Source organism: Hemibagrus wyckioides, linkage group LG20 (assembly GCF_019097595.1).
Source record: "Hemibagrus wyckioides isolate EC202008001 linkage group LG20, SWU_Hwy_1.0, whole genome shotgun sequence".
Lineage (NCBI taxonomy): Eukaryota > Metazoa > Chordata > Actinopteri > Siluriformes > Bagridae > Hemibagrus > Hemibagrus wyckioides.
The window spans coordinates 10,746,690-10,766,892 of NC_080729.1; the positions used below are offsets into that span (position 1 = coordinate 10,746,690).

Genomic DNA, 20,203 nt, shown 5'->3' on the forward strand with positions numbered 1-20,203 from the left:
GTCAAGCAGGCTTCAGATCAACTGCAGTGCTCACTGGGAAAACAAAGGTAAAGCTCTTTATAAAACCGCAGTGGCAGGAACAGAAATGGATTTTGAAATTCAGAGCCATCTCAGCATCATATCTAAAAATACATAGTCACTTTTGAGTGCCACCAATGACTAAACACAAGGGTCCATACCAAAAACTTATCACTTCTTTCACACGAGAAAAATGCCATACCCCTTTCTTTGGGGTAGCTTTGACAACAAGGGTGTAGACAATGTGTGCGAGTTGCCTTAGAGCCTTTGTAGTGTTAACTGTGTGCCTGACAGATTAGAGACCTTAAGGTATGGCGGGTTCAGTCAAGCCATGCTTGTGGCTCTGAGAAAGCAGAGCAGGGTGTGAAGAGTATAGCCAAAGGTTTGTGGACAACTGACCATCACACCCATTTGGGAGCCTTCTCCAAACTATTCCCTCAAAGTTGCAAGCACTCAATTGTATACATTTACTTTGTAGGCTGTATTAAAATGTCCCTTCACTGGAAAAAAGGTCCTAGCCTAAACATGTTCCAAAATGGCTATGCCCCATTTCACAAAGAATCACAAAGAATTTCTAAAAAGACAAGATCTGCCAAAGTTGGTGTAAAAGAACTCAAGTAGCCATGACTGAGCTTAACCCCACTGAAAACTTTTGGCATGAATTGGAGCTCCAACTGCACCTCAGGCCTCCTTGCCTGGTATCAGATCCTGACCTCACTAAAGTTTCTGTGGCTGAATGGGAAAATCTCCCCAGCTCTAAAAGTAGTGAAAATTCCCAAAAGCATTCCCAAAAGAGTGGGACTAATTCTGGAATGGGGTACTCAAAACACACATACAAGTGTTATGGTCAAATGTCCACAAACCTTTGGCCATATAGTGAAGGTGGGGGCTGGTGCATTTTGATCAGGATGTCATATTAGTAATGTGAGTTTGGACAGATAACTGGTTGTCCAGGACTAACCAAAGGTTTGAGCATTGTCAAATAGTAGTGATACAAGATTTGTCCAGATCACAAGAGTGACAGCATAGATGTGACGGACAATGTTGCTTCATGGTGATTTTAAGTGAGCAAAATGAAAATTACAATATAAATAATAAACTTATCTTGAACTGTATTAGCACTTGAGATATATTCATCTTTAAAAGCCTAAAGAGCTGTTTGACCACCTTGAGTGATTCTTTAGTGAGTTTAGAAATAGAATATTTTGGAATATTCCCTAGAATTGTTTATGATACACTATCAGAATGTGTTAGGAACTCTCATAACAACTCAAATAGTTCCAAATGAATTCACCCTGACAGTCTGGGATAAAAGGAAGTCAAATATTATGCATGTAATTGTGGAAATTTGTATAAGTGTGACATGCCATTTTTTATAGGCTACCCATGTGGAGTCAGGGTAACAAGAATACTCCACTAGTTCTGATGGAAACTACTTTGGTGGTCCTCTATTCAATCATAGAAAAACTGTTAGTAAAACCTTCCATTTCTGCAAAATTTTATTAACAAATCTTTAGTCACCTTGCATTTACTATGTGCAATTTAGTAATAGTGTTAGTTCTTTGCAGTGGTCATGAACATGCATGTGCCTTATTTGTCCCAATTATAACAATTAGATGGAAATTAAACATATCTTTAAATAAAACTCACCTTTTGACCTGCAGGTTTTCCCTGTAGGTTGTTTCCTACTCTTTGCTCATGAGCCATGGTCTCTCTTAAGTACTCATTAACCTGAAATGAAATGCACAGGTATATCTTAGACTTTGGTATCTGACATATTTAGACCACATTTACACCAGTTATTCACTTATCTGCTTATGTCTACAGTTAGGCATATCCAGGTAATTCTCACTGTCCAAGGCCTCAGCAGTGGCCATCTAAAGATATCAATTGTCCAACTCTGACATTTTCTGAAAATAGCTTAGACTCTGCTAGCTCACAGACATGGCTGATGTACTCTGATGTACCATGGCAGCCACTTTTGAAACAGCAGTGCCCTGAAATACTAGATAATGTTAGACATCCCTTAACACAGTGTTCATTATGGCAGAATTCTAATATGGCAGAATTCTAATATTATATGCCTATCTGTCTGTAGAAATGTATAATAAAGCAGAAATAAATATTTAGTGTAACCCTTCAAATTCCTGGCTTTCATATGCAGCTAGGTTTCTTTTAACACACTCACTGCTTATCTAATGTGGTATAAACTGGATGGCATATCATGCAATATTGTGCAGTGATTTCATGTACAGCAATGTTAAACACACTGACATTCTCTACTGCTCACAATACTTTCTCCTACCATTGTTATTATTGTCATGGGCTACGGCTCAAATCTGAAATTATGACCTTACCCCCACAACTATTTATAAAGCTACATTTTTTTTAAATTCAAACACTAAGAAAAATCAACGTCAGCCCTCAATAAGTATAGAATTGTACACAAGCATGTGATTCAAGACACAACACTAGTTTGCTTAGCAGACATGTAGATGGACAGAGAAATTTGTCGATTTTTAGTGCAGCATATCAGAGTAGCGAAAAAGACTTAAATAGCATGTATTATATTACTTTAATTGTGGCTTGTCTAAATATGACTCATAGTAACACTTCAATATATTTGCACATGTATATATGGCAGAATTCACTATGCCATAGTTCAAAATTTAAAGGGGGATATGAATATGACCCTTGTGCTCAAAATTCATTGAATGCATTATAGCTAAAATGATGGCTCAACAGCAGTTTGGTCAATTCATTCCTGTATCAAAGTGCTTGTAGTCTTTCCAGATGATTATGTCCATATATATGCTGCCCAAGATCTGCATGCAGAAATACCTATGATGCTTTAGCGCAAATAATATTGTACAGGGGCACAAGATTAGGTCTAATGGGGAACAGGTTACAAGGTGGGAAATCAGAACAATAGGTATAGGGGCGTGGCACAAAACACATGGGGAATACACAAACAAAGCAGGCTGTGATGAATCACTGGCCAGCACCCCCTCTGGTGGTTTGGCAGGGAACTGTCCCAGTGGTTCCTGACACAAACTGCTAGATAGCAGAAAGTTCCCATTTATGCTAAATTTGCATGTGGCTGCCATTTTAAGATGTTTTAATGACTAAGTTTATTTTAAGCAGCATTTAAACTCATGGAACCCGATTAGTTTTGCAGTAACTAATGCTAAAATTAATTATAAAATAAAATATTAATTTACTTATTTTTAAATTACTACTTCAATAATAATCATAATAATAAAGCAGATTTAAGGCAAAAAAATATCTCATTTAAAAATTATTTAAACACAAATTATTGGGTCTAGGCTCTAACCTTGTTAATCCAGGTGGTCACAGCTTCTTCAGCATCATAGGGGAAGTCTTCCTCTGGAAAGAAAGGTGAGTATTTCTGTACACAGGTCAGCACTCTCTCAACACTGATCATCTCCACTGTGTATGCCATCATGAGCGTGTCAATCATCGCCAGGTGGGAGCTCTATAAAAGCAATATAGCGGAAGAAAATCTCACGTACAAGCTACTTGGATATCTTTAAACATTCAGCACAGCACCTGTACAGGATAGAACAGTATTCATAATGTCTGATTTTAGTTAAACAACAGTATAAATAAAGAATTGTGTTATTTAATATGTATAGTCATAATGAATATAGAATGATTCATTTTCATTTGTTAGTAGTCATTATTAAACATCAACGTCTTAATAATCAACTTAAAAGTTATATTTTATAACTATAAAAGTTATAGGTGTCAATTACAAAAAGCAAATGTTAAGCTCATTTACTGTGTTGTAGCATGAACAGAAAAGGGCAGAAGACCCAGCTGCTCAGCCCCATAATAAAAATCTTCAGACACAACTACAATTGCTCATTTGACTGACACTTTGCTTAAAAACTGTTTCAGCTGGAGGATCGGACACCACAACAGAGAACATTAAAAATACAGCACAAGTCATGTTAGTTCTGCCTGCTTCCAGCCCAGACCACTCTAATGGTTTCATACCATTCCACTCTGCAACTGAAGTGGCTGCTGAGCCCACTAATTCTTGAGCCCACTTACTGAGTATTGTTTACAGTTTTATGTTTTACCACAGCCAAATACAGAAGCCTGCACCACAAAGGTGAGAGACCCATATCAACTGCCTAGACTGAGTAACCTCTCACTCAGTGAGCTGACCTGTCCAGTTGGCCTCTGGAGGAACATATGTGGTGGAGACCGCCACGTCAGCCATGATGACCTCAGGGTAGCTGGTAATTGGGTAAAACCTGTTCATCCATAAGGGTGGCACTCCAAAAAAGTTTTCAAGGTTGGCATCTAGCCTGGGCCCCCCAAACACCCCAATAAAAGACAGCTACACTTTCCAGACAGGAGCTTCTTTTGGTGACCAGAAGCTCCACTCAGCACCCAGTAAACTGAGAATGGCAAAATATTAGGGCAACAAACACTGACAACACAAGAGGCAGAGACAGGACATGAATCAAAACTGAACACACGTGGCAACGTAAACAAAACAAACATAAAAACATTGAACAATACGGAAATGAGTGCAGGTGCGAGAGAGATTCATGTCTGCAAAACTGGTAAGCAACCAGCTTACTTCTTAGGCTTCAGTTTACAATTCACTGATCCAGAAATGAATCCCTTTCATACAAAAGAGAAGTTGACAACTCACCATGAATATCATGAGTCGTTCCATATCGCAAGTTTAAACCTCAATGTGTGAGTCAAGCTTTAAGAACTATATGCCTATCTCTCTGTAGAAATGTATAATAAAGCAGAAATAAATATTTAGTGTAACCCTTCAAATTCCTGGCTTTCATATGCAGCTAGTTAAACACACTGACATTCTCTACTGAAAAAGACTTAAATAGCATGTATTATATTACTTTAATTGTGGCTTGTCTAAATTTGACTCATAGTAACACTTCAATATATTTGCACAATGAAACATATGAAGAGAAATATGTTCAAAAACAAGCAACCCTAGATGGGGTCATGACTTCTATGTTTGGAACCCCTGTAATAGCTCTAGAGTACCTAGAAACTGTAAAAATAGCAAACACATACACAAAAATCCACACAAAAATTTATTTTATATATAACTATGCAGTTTTAACCCCATGCTTCTACATCACAGGCAAACCGAACAAAGGATGCCTTTTATCTTTTTTAGTTTAGCAAGTAACCAACAATGTCTCTACATTGTCTGATATTCCCATTGACTTTGTGTGGACATCCTGACCTTATAAAAACAATAAAACCAAAAACATAGACATCAAATCCTCTGCTACAGTCCTGCAAGAATTCCAAGTAAGCAGCCTGTCAGCTATTCTCTCTATCACTAAGGCTTAAAGTCCTTTATAAGACACATTTCTGCTGTTCAGCCAGTTATGTATACTATATAAATAAATAAAAGTTTATATATATATATATATATATATATATATATATATCACAGCTCACATTACTGACAGGTTTGTGTCATTATGAAAACAGAGGCCTTCAAGGTGGTGAGACCTGGATGAGTCTCACCACCTTGCAAAAGTAACTCTTAAAAAGAATTTGATATTAAATAAATAAATAAATGGAAGATGAGCAAAATTAACTACCACTTTTCATTCAGGTTTCATTCATCATGGTATTATTGCTTTTAAGCAAAACAGACTTGGGGGTCTAGAAATATTACTAAATAAGTTAATTGTGCTACAAAGACAAATAGTTTTTAATTGAAAAATGGAATATTTTATGCACCATGGGTGGGCCTGACTTGTTTTAACAATATTGTGATATTGCGAAGTAAGTACTATTACTTCAGTGTAATATTTTAGACATGCATTAATGGCGATGTGTACCACAGCATATTTTAATAGTCGAATCTGAGTGCCAAACAGTGTATATTAATTTCATCTAACAACCCGGCTCAGAAAGGAGTTCCAGCTGTAACATGAGCGATAGAGAGAGAGAATCTGATTGAGTGACTGAGAGAGAAAAAGAGAAAACCATTGTGGCTATAACATAAGTGAGAACAGAAACAAACTTGACTTTTCAACATTAACTCTAACTATGAACAGTTCATACAATAATAAATTAAACATTGTAACTGATGGCAAAGGACTGCAGTACAAGTAGACTAACACACCCCAGCTCATGCAGTTACACGAAAATAATGTGCTATGTAAATGTGGCTTCCTCCAGGCAATAATAACAAAGCCAAACAATCAAAATGGCACATTTCCCTTTAGATGCAATAATTGATCGATTTGTAATGATAATTCAACAGGAACTGACCTTAGCAATATTGATTCCATGACAGCTGCATTTTTAACAAGCAGCCGATACTTTTGAAGACACACTATTTAAACCGTTCAAACACTGAAGAGATCCAACACTCCATTGTGACCATTGTGGTCAGTTTATTTTGCTATTCAAATATATTCTTTCTTCTTTAAAAGGAAAAAAGCATTCTTGTCCCTTTTGTGTACATACAAACTCAGTGATGCACCACTAGATAAAACAGATCAGTAGAGATGCAAAAGATAGAACACAGATTGGTCGCCTCATTTTCCCATCTATCTTGCAGCTCTTTGGGTGTCATGACAGGAAAGGAGAGAAAGGTAAGAAAGAGAAGATTGTGTCCTCTGTGTATCTGGCCTCACTTTTAAACCCCACCCACAATCATACTGCAGAAGTAAGCATACACATACATGTCTCTCTAGTCAAAGCGCCACACATGAACATGTATGTCCTGTACACATATAGCATAACCTATGCCACAATACTAATCATTAGGCCACATACACATCCAGTGATGGTGAAATGATACAGTTATTGAGATTCAGCAGTGAGATCATGAACATACTGGTGTACAGTTGAGCTTCTCTCTGCAAAATTGTATAAATTACCTGGAATAAGAATGTTTTTTTAAAGCAAAAATGATGGTGAATCTAGTTTAGTTTAGAGTACATTTTGGTGAGTGTTCTGGGATTGCTATAACTCTAAGAAGGTCACGTCCTCTGCCTACACCATGTGCGTACACCTCTTGTGCAACCAAACTGCATACACTGCTGCAAAATTTGAGCATGGAATATGGATACACATGCATACAAGTCTTTTTGAATGTTTATGGAAACTATGTGTCTGTGTGAACAGGTGGGTCTCTAATTAAAATACATTAATAATAAATTGACTGGTCTTACTCTACCCTAACAGCAACAGCCGATATACACACACACCCACTGCAATACAGAGACCAATATCAATAATCAATATCGATATCCCTCCTGTCCTCCTTTGTCCTACTCTCACATGCTTGTGTGCAGGCTGTGTGTGTGTGTGTGTGTATGCTACTAGGCAAAAGCCTTAAGACCCCAATAGAGCTGGGCGATATGGCCAAAAAATTGAATCTCCGATTTTTTAAAACAAAATTCGATTTTAAAATAATAATAAAATAACAATAATCTATACACCAACATAAAAACCTTTTTTGGGGATTTACATATACTTTCACCAGTCTTTACAAGTACTAATTATTCTAGTAAAATAAAGTAATATAACAAAATATGAGGGATTTGCAAACTGCAAACTTAAATCATTTTTTATAAAATAAATAATTGTCACCTGGAAAAAAATCCCTGAAGAAAAACAATTTTGTAAAGTAGTTCAGGTGCCAGACAGCATTTTACAACTGTGTATATGTGCACAATCAGGGGCGAGTCTAGGATTTTCATTTAAGGGGGACTCAGCCCACAATGAGGGTATAATAGTAAAATAAAATAAAATAAAATAAAATAAAATAAAATAAAATAAAATAAAATAAAATAAAAAAGGTTTGACTAACAGGATAGGATGGTAAACTTATTGCAGCATTCCACTGTATTGCATAGATGTGTATATAACATTTGAGTACTGAACAAGCCAAATACGAGTCTTCCTGATCACACACACACACACACGCACGCACACACGTCCTCTGAACCTCACTCTGTGGCGCCGCGGTCTACAGATTGAAGAACACGCTGAAAGACGGGGAGGAGCCGAAGTCTGCCGCCGTTTTCGTCGCTAGGCCATTTTCAACATTTCTATTCAGCCACCCTAAGAATTCTGTGATTCTCCATAAACTCTACACAAATTGGTGATCGCCTCAGTCCCCTTTAAATGTCATATGAAAACGGCGGCAGACTTCGGCTCTTCCCCATCTTTCAGCGCGTTCTTCAATCCAACAGAAGAAACCGCGCCTCTCTCAGAAACAAGCTCATTGCGTCGCAGAACTACGGAAGCTCGCTCTGACTAACCAAAGTGAAATAGGAAAATCGATTTTCGTTTTTTCAACATCAACATAAACCATAAATTCGAATTAATCGATAATAACGATTAATCGCCCAGCTCTAGCTCCCAATGTATGAAAAGATTTGCAAACCACTTCACAAATAAAATAATAATAAAAAAAGGCTATCAAAAATTACATGAAAAACAGAAACAAGTAAAAGAAAAATCAACGACTCGATTTGAGACTTGAAGACTGGATTTGCTGGTTTCCTTAGGCTCATTTGTGGTTTGTTCAGAAGTAATTTCGCAAAGGAGATGGTCTTATAATTATTTACGGATTATAGAAATAGTCACACTTCTTGATAATTAACTAATCTTGTGCATTTTGTTAGTACTACAGGGATGCTAGGGTGTACTTAAACCACCAGGTTTCTGCATGTTGATTTACTTTTTCGGGAAAACGAGGACCACACAATTGTCATTTAGGCCCTGATAAAAGCAAACAAACAAGCAAACAAAAAAATCCATAGACTTGAAAGACTTTCTTTTCACATGATCTGTATCAAGCTATAGTACACTGTAGATTTCTGAACGCACCCTGTTCAGACAGACCTTTTCTGTTTTGTATTTGCACCACATGTTGTGGTATGTTAACCCCCGACTGTTTACAAAAATTAAGAGAGCTTTTGAATTAGAAAGGCTTTTAAATTAGGTAGAACTTCAGTTACGTATGGAATAACACAAAGTCTTTGCCTACCTAGCATTTGCTTTACTCTCTTTTCTATGCATGTACCTAGTACACTGTGCACTGTACAGTATATCATCATTGATGATGTACAGGTACACATTAACTATAGGTTGTATTGACTGGATCACATAAAAAAACTGCTATTTTTAACTACATGGCTATTTTACTATCAACTGTAGAACAAAAAGATAAAGCAAAGAGACAAAAAAGAACCAATTTTACCTCTTTCAATGTGCTAGTGCCAGTGGTTTGAGACAGATTTAAAAGTTAAATGGTGAAAAAAACAGCAAAATTAAAACGGCAATGATTAATCAGTGGTCTGAGTAAGGAATGCGAAATCTAACAAAATGTTGTTCAAACAGTCACATTTGGAGAAATAACTAAATAAAACTTTCACTGGTAAATTCCCTCATCTAAGAATTGGGTCTTAAGGCAGTTAAAATGAATTTATGCCACTTGCTGCTGCTGATGGTTATTATTATTATTATTCTTTCATTTCAAAATGAAAAAAATTATGAGAAAAAAGATCTCACCATCTGAATGGGTGTCTTGCAAAGGTCTCTCTCAGTGACTAGTCTTTCCTGGTCAGTGACATACAGGCCTTTCTGAGCCAGAGCCTGGATGACCCCGTTATGACCCAAGAGGGGTCTAGCAGCATCACTGCGTAGAATCAGGCTGCCAGCCCTACAGTAGAGCTCTGCTGACAGCAGTAGAGTTACTACTGGAGGTTTCAAGTGCTCCTGATCATACTGGTCCTTATAGAATGGCTCCTCCAGCTCCACTGGAATACAATCTATGCACAAACAGGAAAAAAAAACAGATCAGAGACAGACACACAACCAGATAGGAAATAAAGATGGAACAAATAAAAAATCTGCAATTTTGCAGTGTTCTTACAGTTTAAAATGGAAAAGTAAATCATAATGTTATTAATAAAGAAAATAATGTCAAACAAGCATAGTCTTGCTTTGGCTTAACAATAATGCCCTGACCAATAAATCACTGAATATGTTCCACAAGAATGAAATTCCGCTGTTAAAGCACTGATTCTGTCTCTTCAAATATTTAAAAACATTTCTGGCAGTATGTTGCTTAAAGAAAACAGGTGACATAAGAGCACAGATGAGCTTTTTAATTATGCTCATGACAATGTTATTACATGTGTGTATACTGTAATAAGATTTTACAAACAGATTTCAGCATGTGCTGTTATAGTAGGCTCAAATATCATCCAAGTTCTGCATAAATTACAGACAAATACTGGAAAATATGGCATATGTCTTGTATTTACATCAGTTGCCATGCACACTACCAGTGTCCAATAAAGACCCTTTGATTAACATGTCAGGATGCTTGACATGTTACTGAGGAGGAAACTTAGAGGAACCCACATGAACACAACAAGAACATGTAAACCTCCATACAGACAATTATAGAGAGTGTTATATTAACAGTAAAAGCCATACTGTGTTATATATCTTGTGTATATAAGTCATTGTAATGTCTGCACAATATTACAGATATAAATACCATCGTTTATACTACCTTACCAACATTGCATAGATGCGCTGCAAAACTGTGACACTCCCTAGTGTTAAAATGTAAAGGGTTGGGTGTTTGGTAGTTACATGTTGCATACATTTGATTTGCTTACCAGTGGCTGATCCACTGTAACCAAAGACAGCTGACAGGAAAGTTCTGGCAGTGTCCATTTTTTTTTTAAATTAAATTTTCAGAGCATGACCATTGTTACAAGGAATAGGTGGATGGCACAGGATTCCGCAAAACTCACAGGACAGGTACAAAGTATAAGACAGGTATATTGATGACACTGGAAATGATGGATTTAAAAAAAATTGTGTTTCTATAATGTCTCATGATAGCTATATCACTACAGGACAAAAAAAGACATGATATGGAAATAAATGCTTTAGGAAGATCGGCTGCTTTCCACTGACTCTAGATAATATCTTTTCAGCTCAGGGACCCCGCTCACTCCCAGAGAGGTAGGGGGAGAGGAAGAGAGAGCACAGACAATAATTAGGTATGCAACGTTAATTTGACTCATTAATTTCCAGCTAAACCATACCCCTACTACAAGACCACCAACGCCTGAAGCAGGCCACAAAGACAGGGCCTGCAGGCCCATCGCTCAGTCTCTACCATTACATGTCAATCTACAAGGAGTACTTTCTCTAACATACATTACCTATAGGTGTGCCAATCCAGGAAATTGTTGCTTCTGCTACCTTGCTATCACTGTACACCTCCTGCTCCTCGCAGGTTAGGGTTAAAAAAGGGCAGTGGTGGCTTAAATAGTTAAGGTTCTGGGTTGTTGATTGAACAGTTGGGGTTCAAGCCCCAGCACTGCCAAGCTGCAACTGTTGGGCCCTTAAGCAAGGTCCTTAACCCTCTTTCCTCTGAGGTATCTGTATCATGTCTCACTCTGTGCTCTGACCCCAAGTTCCTAAGCTGGGGTATGTGAAGAAAAGAATTTCACTGTGCTTTAATGTATATGTGACAAAATAAAGACTACTGCTTCTTAAAAAATAGAAAGCTATCTACATATGTAACTATGGCTCTATGAATACTGTATATCAAGGATCCACACCAGATTCTTGATATGCAGTGCCATCAGCACTCTGGTGAGGACATGCCATGCTTTTTTTCTCCATGGAAACAATATTAATATTAAGGAATTCTATTACTAAACAATGGTCACGCTGACCGTGTGCTTTTTCTGTTTGCTGTGTAAATTTCATCTTATTCAAAATGTACTGCATGTGCAAAAAGATGATCATGAACGATGCATTTTAGAAAAGAAAATTACTTATTATAATGTTAAAAATGACGTGCTTGTTTTGACAATGTCAATGTTTTGCCAAATTTAGTTTTAAATTTGTGTGAGCCAATCTGGATGAAGTCCAAAATTTAAGGAGTGGCTGCAATAATGGCAATTTAAATGGCAGAAGCAAGCATTTTAGCATGCTGACATGGTCCTGAAGATGCCTACCAAGTTTTGTGCCAGTGAACATACATTGCACAAGTCATTGCAAACCATGTAAAGTATTCAAAATTCTTTTGATAACTTTTATCCAGGTATGTCTGAAGATGATGTATGCTAAATTTGGTGTTGATTGGAGATAATTTGGAGGAGGAGTTGTAAAAAAAACTATATATATAGGACACACAGGTTAAAAGTAACAACCATAAATACACTTCCAAATTAGGACAAAATTTGACCTGATGGTGGTGCTAGAGCATTAGAAGCACTTGGTTTGCATGCTTTTTAACAGTCAAGCTACCACAGATACGCAAAGAAGAAGCACAGGAAGCAGCAAAAGAAAAATGCACAACTGGATTCAGGTCAGATGACTGGCATTGCAGAACAAACTACTACTACTACTAATACTAAAGTACTACTACTTTAAAGTATAGTACTACTATACTACTACTTTAAAGTATGCTTCAAATTTTTCAGCATTTGGCTAAATCAGAAATCAGAAATCATCCTGCTGCCATATTTGCCCAAACCATAAGATTAGTAGTATGCTTTGGATCATAGGTAGGTCAAAAGGGAAAGTCCAGGAAAAGTCTAGGCTCTAGGTGTTTACTTGGTTGTGGGCCTGAATGGCCTACAGGAAGAAGCTCCTCCTCATTTTCTGTGTTTGCCTTTATAGAGCAGAAGCACTTTCCTGACCGCAACAGGGAAGAGTCCATTGTTGAGATGGCTGAGGTCCTTCACTATCTTCCTTGATCCAGCATTGCTGGCCTTGGTCCAGCATTGCTTGAGGTAGATGGACTGCAGGTCAGGGAGCTCAGTGCAGATGGTACGCTCAGCTAATCGCACCACCCTCTGGAGAGCTCGCCTGTCCTGCTTGGTGCTGTTACCAAACGAGGCTGTGATGCTTTTCAACAGGATGCTCTCAATGGTGCACGTGTGGAAGGTCCTTAGCACATGAGAGGGTAGTATAAAGACTTTAAGCATCTAAAATGGTATGACACTGCCAGGCCTTCTTCAAAAGGATGTGACAGGACCATGGCAGGTCCTGCATGATGTGAACAATGGTGATGTGTGGTAAATCACCTGTATTTAGTCTTGTTAAATCTTCTCTTCATTGTTGACTGACTCCTGGAGGGTGTTCTACACCTTCATAAACTATTATGAAGGAGTTTCCATGATCATCTGTGCCTTTTGCCATTCCTGCGTTCATTTTGTTTTAGGAACGTGCCAAATAATTGCTCTGTCTGAAGGGATTGTTTTTTTTTTAAATATAGCAATAAATGTATGCCCAAATTTTCATGGACAATACATACAGTACTCTGACGCTTTCAAAAATATAGAAATTAAGTTTTAAAAGTAAAGCATTTTATTTAACACATATTAACACATTTTTTTCCTGTGCATATCCTGCTAGTAACTTGATATTAGAGCAGATGGTCAGCCATAATACCACACATCGAGAGCTGAGAGGGCCTTGCCTGGCAGTGCAACAGTCCAACAGACAGCTTTGCAGTACTGAGGCGTCTTCTTATACATAACCCTGCACCTAAACTGTTGAATTATCACTGTTGAGAGCAGGAAACTATAATAAACCTACAAACATTTATAATTTTACTGACATGCCAACATTTTTCTGTAACATTAAATTTTTTTGTTGGAAAAATACCTTAAGCCAAAGTACATTTTCAAACTAATTTAATAAAGTTCATTTTCCAACATTTTCATTTCTAAAATGAAAATAATCAAACCTGGTTAACATATTTTTAAAAATGAAAAAAATTATAATAAAATAAAACAAAATAAGGTAGAGGAATGCTGGTGTCAGAAACATATTTGCAACCTCGAAAGTCAACAAATTTTAAACTGTAACAGGATCAATAATGTCTTTAAGTAGTAGTAAGTATTTACCTTTTTCAAATACATTGTTTACACTGTAAATTGTGTTTCCTTTCCTATCTTGCTTTGCATGTTTTGAACCAGTGATTGTGCTGTGGTCATTGTCTAAAATCCAGCAGTTCTATATAACCAATGCTGAATTTTTTTAAAATCCAACTCCTCAGTGTTGTCTGCCATGCTGTCCTGTTGCCAACCAAAACAAGGAAGAAAAATAAGCTGAAGAACTGCCTAGTCTTGGTTATTATTGGTTTGTTGGATGTCTGTCACAGACAGTGCGAGCTGGACTGATGAAAAGAATAAAGTTTGATTCAAAGAAACATTGGGATGCCATGTCTGAACCTCAACTGACAAAATTACAAAATTATGATACAGATGATCTCTGTGTAGAAATCCCATTTCAGAAAATTAAAAAAAAGTCTTCAAAAAATTAAGTCTCCTTATTTTCTTGTTATAAACAAGGTATTTATTTTCTACCATTAAGAAATGCTTAGCAGTAATAACTGCTAGTGTCCTTGCAGAACTGCTTCAGCTCAGTGTTATTTGTAGGCTTTAGAGCATGCACATTTCAGGTCCTTTCACAATATTCTAAGAGGGGGTCATGGTCTTTGGCCAGTCCAAAAGTTTGAATTTCTTATTTTTTAATCATTGTGAGGTAGACTTGCTTGTAGATTATTGGATCATTGTCTTGTTGAATGACCCAACTGCTTCAGCTTCAGTTGACAGGAACAGATGACCTAACTTCCTCTTAAAGTATTCTCCAAGATGAAGCAGAATTTTAAGTTTCAAGTCCTCCAGGTCCTGATGCAGCAAAGCATCCTAAACCACCACACTACCACTAACATGCATCAGAGTTGTTATAAGCTCTTAATTTGAAAATATGAACTGGATCATTTTGGATTTATATGCACAATAGGAACAAGAAAAGACAGACACAGTTGGTCTAAGACATCTCAGCTCTAATGTAAATAACAGACATGGGCCATTGGGATCACCCAACACTAGCGAGCACAATAATAACCACCTGATACAAACTTACAATCTCAGATTCCTCCACATTCATAAACCTACTGTATCCGCTTCCTGTGTTCTTAAGGCTTAAGGTAGCAAATGTGGAAATGTAAAGCTTGATGTTTTCTTTTGTCCAGCAGATATGAGCTTTTAAAGCATTTTAGACTGCATCACAGAAACTATGAACAAAGGCAGCATTACCCATGCACAGACATTCACTGCCCATGCACTTTCAAGTCATGGAATGCCTTGCATATTCATTTTGCTGTCACAAGTCACAGTAAACTTTCATTACATGGAAAGTAATAGCTTAGAATAGACTCTATAGAATATTATATTTTATATATATATATATATATATATATATATATATATATATAATTATATATATAATAATATATATATATTTTTTTAACCCTTAATTAACCCTTATTATGACAGCCATCTTTAAAATTCTGATCAATCATAAGGTGAAATACTGAGTAACATTAACTCACATGCAGTAGGCAGTATTGAATGAATAAATTGGTGCCATACAACCGGCTTTCTGAAGATAAAATTCATGTTTTTTTGTTTTTTTTTTTATAAATGACAGCATTAATATCAAGCGCGATTGTGTCCTCCAAAATATATGTGTATATCTGAGGGAAGATCAACACAACCTATTAAAGGAATATTTGGTATGTTTTTCTAACTGAATCTTTCATATAGCTTTTCTTATAATCACCATGGCTGAAGACTGTAAACACTGACATATTTATATGTGATGTTCTTTTCTGCAAGATTTCCATATTGAATGTGCAGTGGAAGTTTTGGGCAACCTCAAGTATTTTGCATGTTAAAAATGTCAAAAATGAGGTTTTGTCAATGTTTTGTCTGAAGACACAGAGAACCCCGACAATGAAATGTCTGAGAGAGTCATTGGAATCTTTTTACTGAAATGTGAAGGTGAAGAGGCCACAGATGTCCTAATGGACATTGGAATTGTCCAGTTGTGGAGGGATTTAATTTGAATTTTGTGTGTAAAACCTTCTTAAATTAAATTAATTAAGGGTAATGAATTCATTTTTTCAGTGCAGGGAGGTCATTTTGAGTAGCATTTTAATTGTTGATTTTAATTGCATGCACCCATTCATTTTTTTTAATAAAAAATAGAATGTCCATGACTTTATACAATACTGTGTATACATTAGTGTGTATGTGTTACATGCACTACAGTATACCCATCAAAGAAAAACATTGAGAGTAGCATTTCTAAGTCTAAGTCGTGGGACAATCCACTTACCATTTTTGTTAAACTTATACTAGCAGTTGCCCTAATGAATATGTGCTTGGTGGTGAACTTGTATATGCCATTTATCATAATCCGCAGAAACACGTAACATCCTACTCTGTATCCTGCTGTGGATTTTTCATACCATTCTATATGAAACTAACCAAAAAAAACCCTCATTTGCCAAAGGAAAATGCCTACTGCCAAACTATAAGAAATGCTGACCAAAAAACTCCACCTACAGAGAAACACACCAATTTCCTAAACATGCTCCTTAAAAGTGTTTCCGTTTTGTGTGTGACAGTCAAGGGAAAAGAGAGACAGGAAACCACACTTTCCGCAAGTACAAAAAGAAAGTCAGCCTGAAGCATTTTGGTCAGTGGAACTCCATTAAGAATATAAAAGAAAAACAACTATTAACAGTAAACCAAAATATAAATATTTGCACTCTGAATCATATAAAGCTTGGTTATATGTTATGGAACAATTTTTTGTGTAGCTTGTCAGGATCTCTCAAATCTTATTTCACTGTGATAAGAATAGAGAATTTTATATGCACTAGAACCAACAGGTTTACTTCGGTGTGCCTCATATTTTGTGGATGTGCAATAAAATTACCAAATACATGATCTTCTATAGGATATTTGGATTAAAATATACAAAACACAAATCCAACACTTCTACACAATCTTCATCATGTACTCTTATTTTCCACAAGAGTAACCATAACCATTTTCAAATCAATAATTTAGACTGCTAACCAAATTCTGATAAATCTAGAGTTTGTTCTTATCTGTGCCAATCTGAAGCAATCTGAATAAGAAGAATTACTTTGATTTTAAAAACTACATTACACTTATTACCTACCTTTTTATAATACGTTACTATATTTAATACATGCTAAAGAGCTATTAAACTGCTAGACTCCATATTTTAAACCTTGTTATAGCCTTGCACAGTAGCATAGCACTGCATAGTTTCTGCCTCCATTATATACTCAGAAAGACTCTTTTACAAGAGCGAGCAGACAGTAGTCTTTCATCCATGTCCATACTTTGCTCATACCAGTCAACTGCTGCTTTGTCTTGAGTCACGTGCATGCTTGGCCTAATCTTGAACACATCCCTTTAGCCCACTTTGATGTAACAAACATTCATCCCTGTTTTTTTGTCTGCTGAAAAAAATGTTATGTTGCATCTTTCAGCCATGGCCAAGCTTGCTAATGTAAAACTGATGCTAAACTGACCAACACTCATTGAATAGCATTAAGCCAAATACATACTGCTTATGTGGCTAGTACACTGTAGGTACCAATAATGGCTACACTTCCTGTGTTTGTCTGCCTCAACGGTCAACAGCATAATTATGCTCATAGGGTCTTTCTAACAGGATACATAACCAAGTCACATTTTTATAAGTCTTAAGCTAATATTTGTGTTTTAAGCAAAAATAAAAAATAAAATGACCATGTATTTAAGATCCACTGCCTAAAAACTTAAAATCTAATCTCTAGCCTAAAATCTCTGCACACCACTAACATTGTGAATAAGGCTAAAACAGTTCAATCAGTTTCTGCCATGTGCTATTACACAACATTTTATGAGACTATTGTTGAAAAACATTGGTGGGGAGAGCAACCCAGTGTATGTTATGCCTATAACTGTGTTATACCAGAAATTTGATCTTATCTCAGCTAAGCTAGACTGGGGAAAAAACAAGTTTCTAAAATCCATTAGACAGGTTACTCCAATTCACAGTGAACCGGGGACTAAAACAGTCTAATCAAATTTTAAGCACTAAAACATGACAATGGCTCTAACTTACAGCTAGACCATATTCACATTAAACTGAAATATCAACCAGCATAACATGTTCTACGTAAATTCCAAATGTCGTAAAATGTTCTAAAGTTCAACACATTTGTGCTTGTTATTGTATCACCTTATATCAATTATGCACCTAAATTCAACAAAACCTGACACAGATTGTAGACACTGATAGGAAAAACAGGGAGTCCCTGTAATGATCTCACTCCAACATACATCCCCGGTCACCAAAGGCCTTCCTGTTACAGCTCACTCCACAAGAGCACTGTGTTGTGGTATGCTAGGCTGCTTTACCACACCACACATCATCACATGGTGTGGGTATGTTTCATCCTCAAGGTGTTCAGTTGGGTTGTTGTCAGAGCTCTTTCAAGGCCCCTTGAGTTCTTCCAATCCAACCATGTCTGGGATAGGGCCCATTAGCCCCAAGAAGAGAAATGTTCATGTTACTGTATACAATGACACTGTATACAATTGTGTGCTCCAACTTGTTTATGACAACAGCAGGGAAGTTCCACAAATGGTTCTGATGGTTAGGTATCCATAAACTTTAATCAAATAGTGAAAAATTTGGCCTTTACCAGATAGAAGGGAGGCATCTTCACAGAATAAACATTAAACTGGCATAGGTGAAAAATAACATCATGGAGCAAAAGTTAATGGGCACAGGATGATTAATACCTATCTGTAAAGTCATATCTGAACCAAATCATAGAATTATGATTGCAGGTTTCTCATACTGTAGCATAATGGTTTAATAGTGATTTAGATCAGCTTATCAGTCAATTTAATAAAGAGGGCGTGAATATAAAAGAAGCTTGTACATTCAGAGTATTCATACTCTGTATGAATATATATACACGTATTCAGAGTAGAGGTTGGATTGTCGTACAGTCCCTGGGCTAAAGACAGCTCGGAAATACAGGGCCACGTTCAGAACAGCATACTGCCCTACTAAACACTACATCAATATCCAGTAGTACTCGTGACACTGCTTATTAACGAAGAATGCAGTTTTAGACGAAGCCTCGGAGACACATCATATGTGGAAGTGGAAAACGCGAAGTAGCCTGATAACTTATTTATTGCTTTATCTAAACGATTCTGTTTAACACAGGCCTAGAAACTTGTTCTTTTCTTTACCATATTCCTTCCTCACTCCGAGATGTGTGGAAATATTACGGAGTGACACCTACCTGAACCAAAGGCTTTGGCTACGAGCCACGTCAAGCTGCAGGCTATTTTTGCCCTCGCAAAGTCGTAGTGGTCAAACGATTTAATGGCAGGGACGACGAACGTCCTCCTGTTGTGTTTGGAGCCTCCTGCGTCTTCCATCACGACTTCCAGGAGGATAAGAGCGGAACTAGGGAAAAAACCCGGCTGATGGCATTTCTCTCAATGCGCAAATCGCCTACCAAAAATAACCACGCGCTGCTGGAGCTCTACTGAATATCGGGTAGGCGCGTGGCAAAATGTTCCCGTGTCACGGAGAAAACCATTCCGCCGTTTCTCTATCGTGGGCCGAGATAGATCCAGCGACTAAACGCAGAGATCTGCGGTAGTTTTCAGCCTTTCTCCGACATTATCCTTAGGTTGCGGCACAGGCTCAAGCGCAGCGGGACACGCAAAATCCTGCCATCATTAAGTATGTCAGTGCGCCCTACCCAGATTTAAAACCATTGCCGCGTGTAACTTTAGCGGATTTCCCTCTTCTTTAAGTTTAAGACTGTGCCCTCCCAAATTCTCTCTCTCTCTCTCTCTCTCTCTCTCTTTCTGCGGTTCGCCTGCCGCACTAGTCTGGAAAAGTAGGAGTTGCCTGCGCATGCGCGCCACGCCAAAATGCAGTCTGGTGACGTTTTTCATCCTTTCAGCACCAAACTTTTTCCTCCTTTGACTACAGACAGCAGTACACGACTGTCCATCTAAACACTAGTCAAACATTCACGTGAACTTGTATATGAATCCAAGAACATCCACGGCCTAAATAATTGATACTAGTTTTCTTGTTTTTATCACATTATTATTTGCCTTTTTAGTTCAAGGGAGTAGGAAAACACGTACACATAAACAATATGCATGTGATGGGTCTGATTACTTCTAGTTCAGACCATGCAGTAGATTCAAGAAATCTATGCCAGGATTTTCTG

At 37.2% G+C, this 20,203-nt stretch overlaps 1 protein-coding gene across 3 annotated transcripts in view; it reads right to left on the reverse strand.

The window, feature by feature from the left end:
- The window catches only part of camsap2b (calmodulin regulated spectrin-associated protein family, member 2b), a 46,256-nt gene extending 26,421 nt beyond the window's left edge, over positions 1–19,835 (reverse strand). For 2 of the 3 annotated variants that reach the window (XM_058418774.1, XM_058418773.1), the window contains exons 1-4: positions 19,253–19,835; positions 9,583–9,842; positions 3,353–3,514; positions 1,669–1,749 (exon numbers count right to left, since the gene is read on the reverse strand). In XM_058418774.1, the coding sequence (XP_058274757.1) occupies positions 1,669–1,749; positions 3,353–3,514; positions 9,583–9,842; positions 19,253–19,391 (642 nt within the window). In that variant the 5' untranslated portion in view covers positions 19,392–19,835. Of the gene's footprint in view, positions 1–1,668; positions 1,750–3,352; positions 3,515–4,212; positions 5,327–9,582; positions 9,843–19,252 lie in introns of those variants that run through there. The other variant, XM_058418775.1, reaches the window with a different exon arrangement.
- Positions 19,836–20,203: the final 368 nt, after the last annotated feature.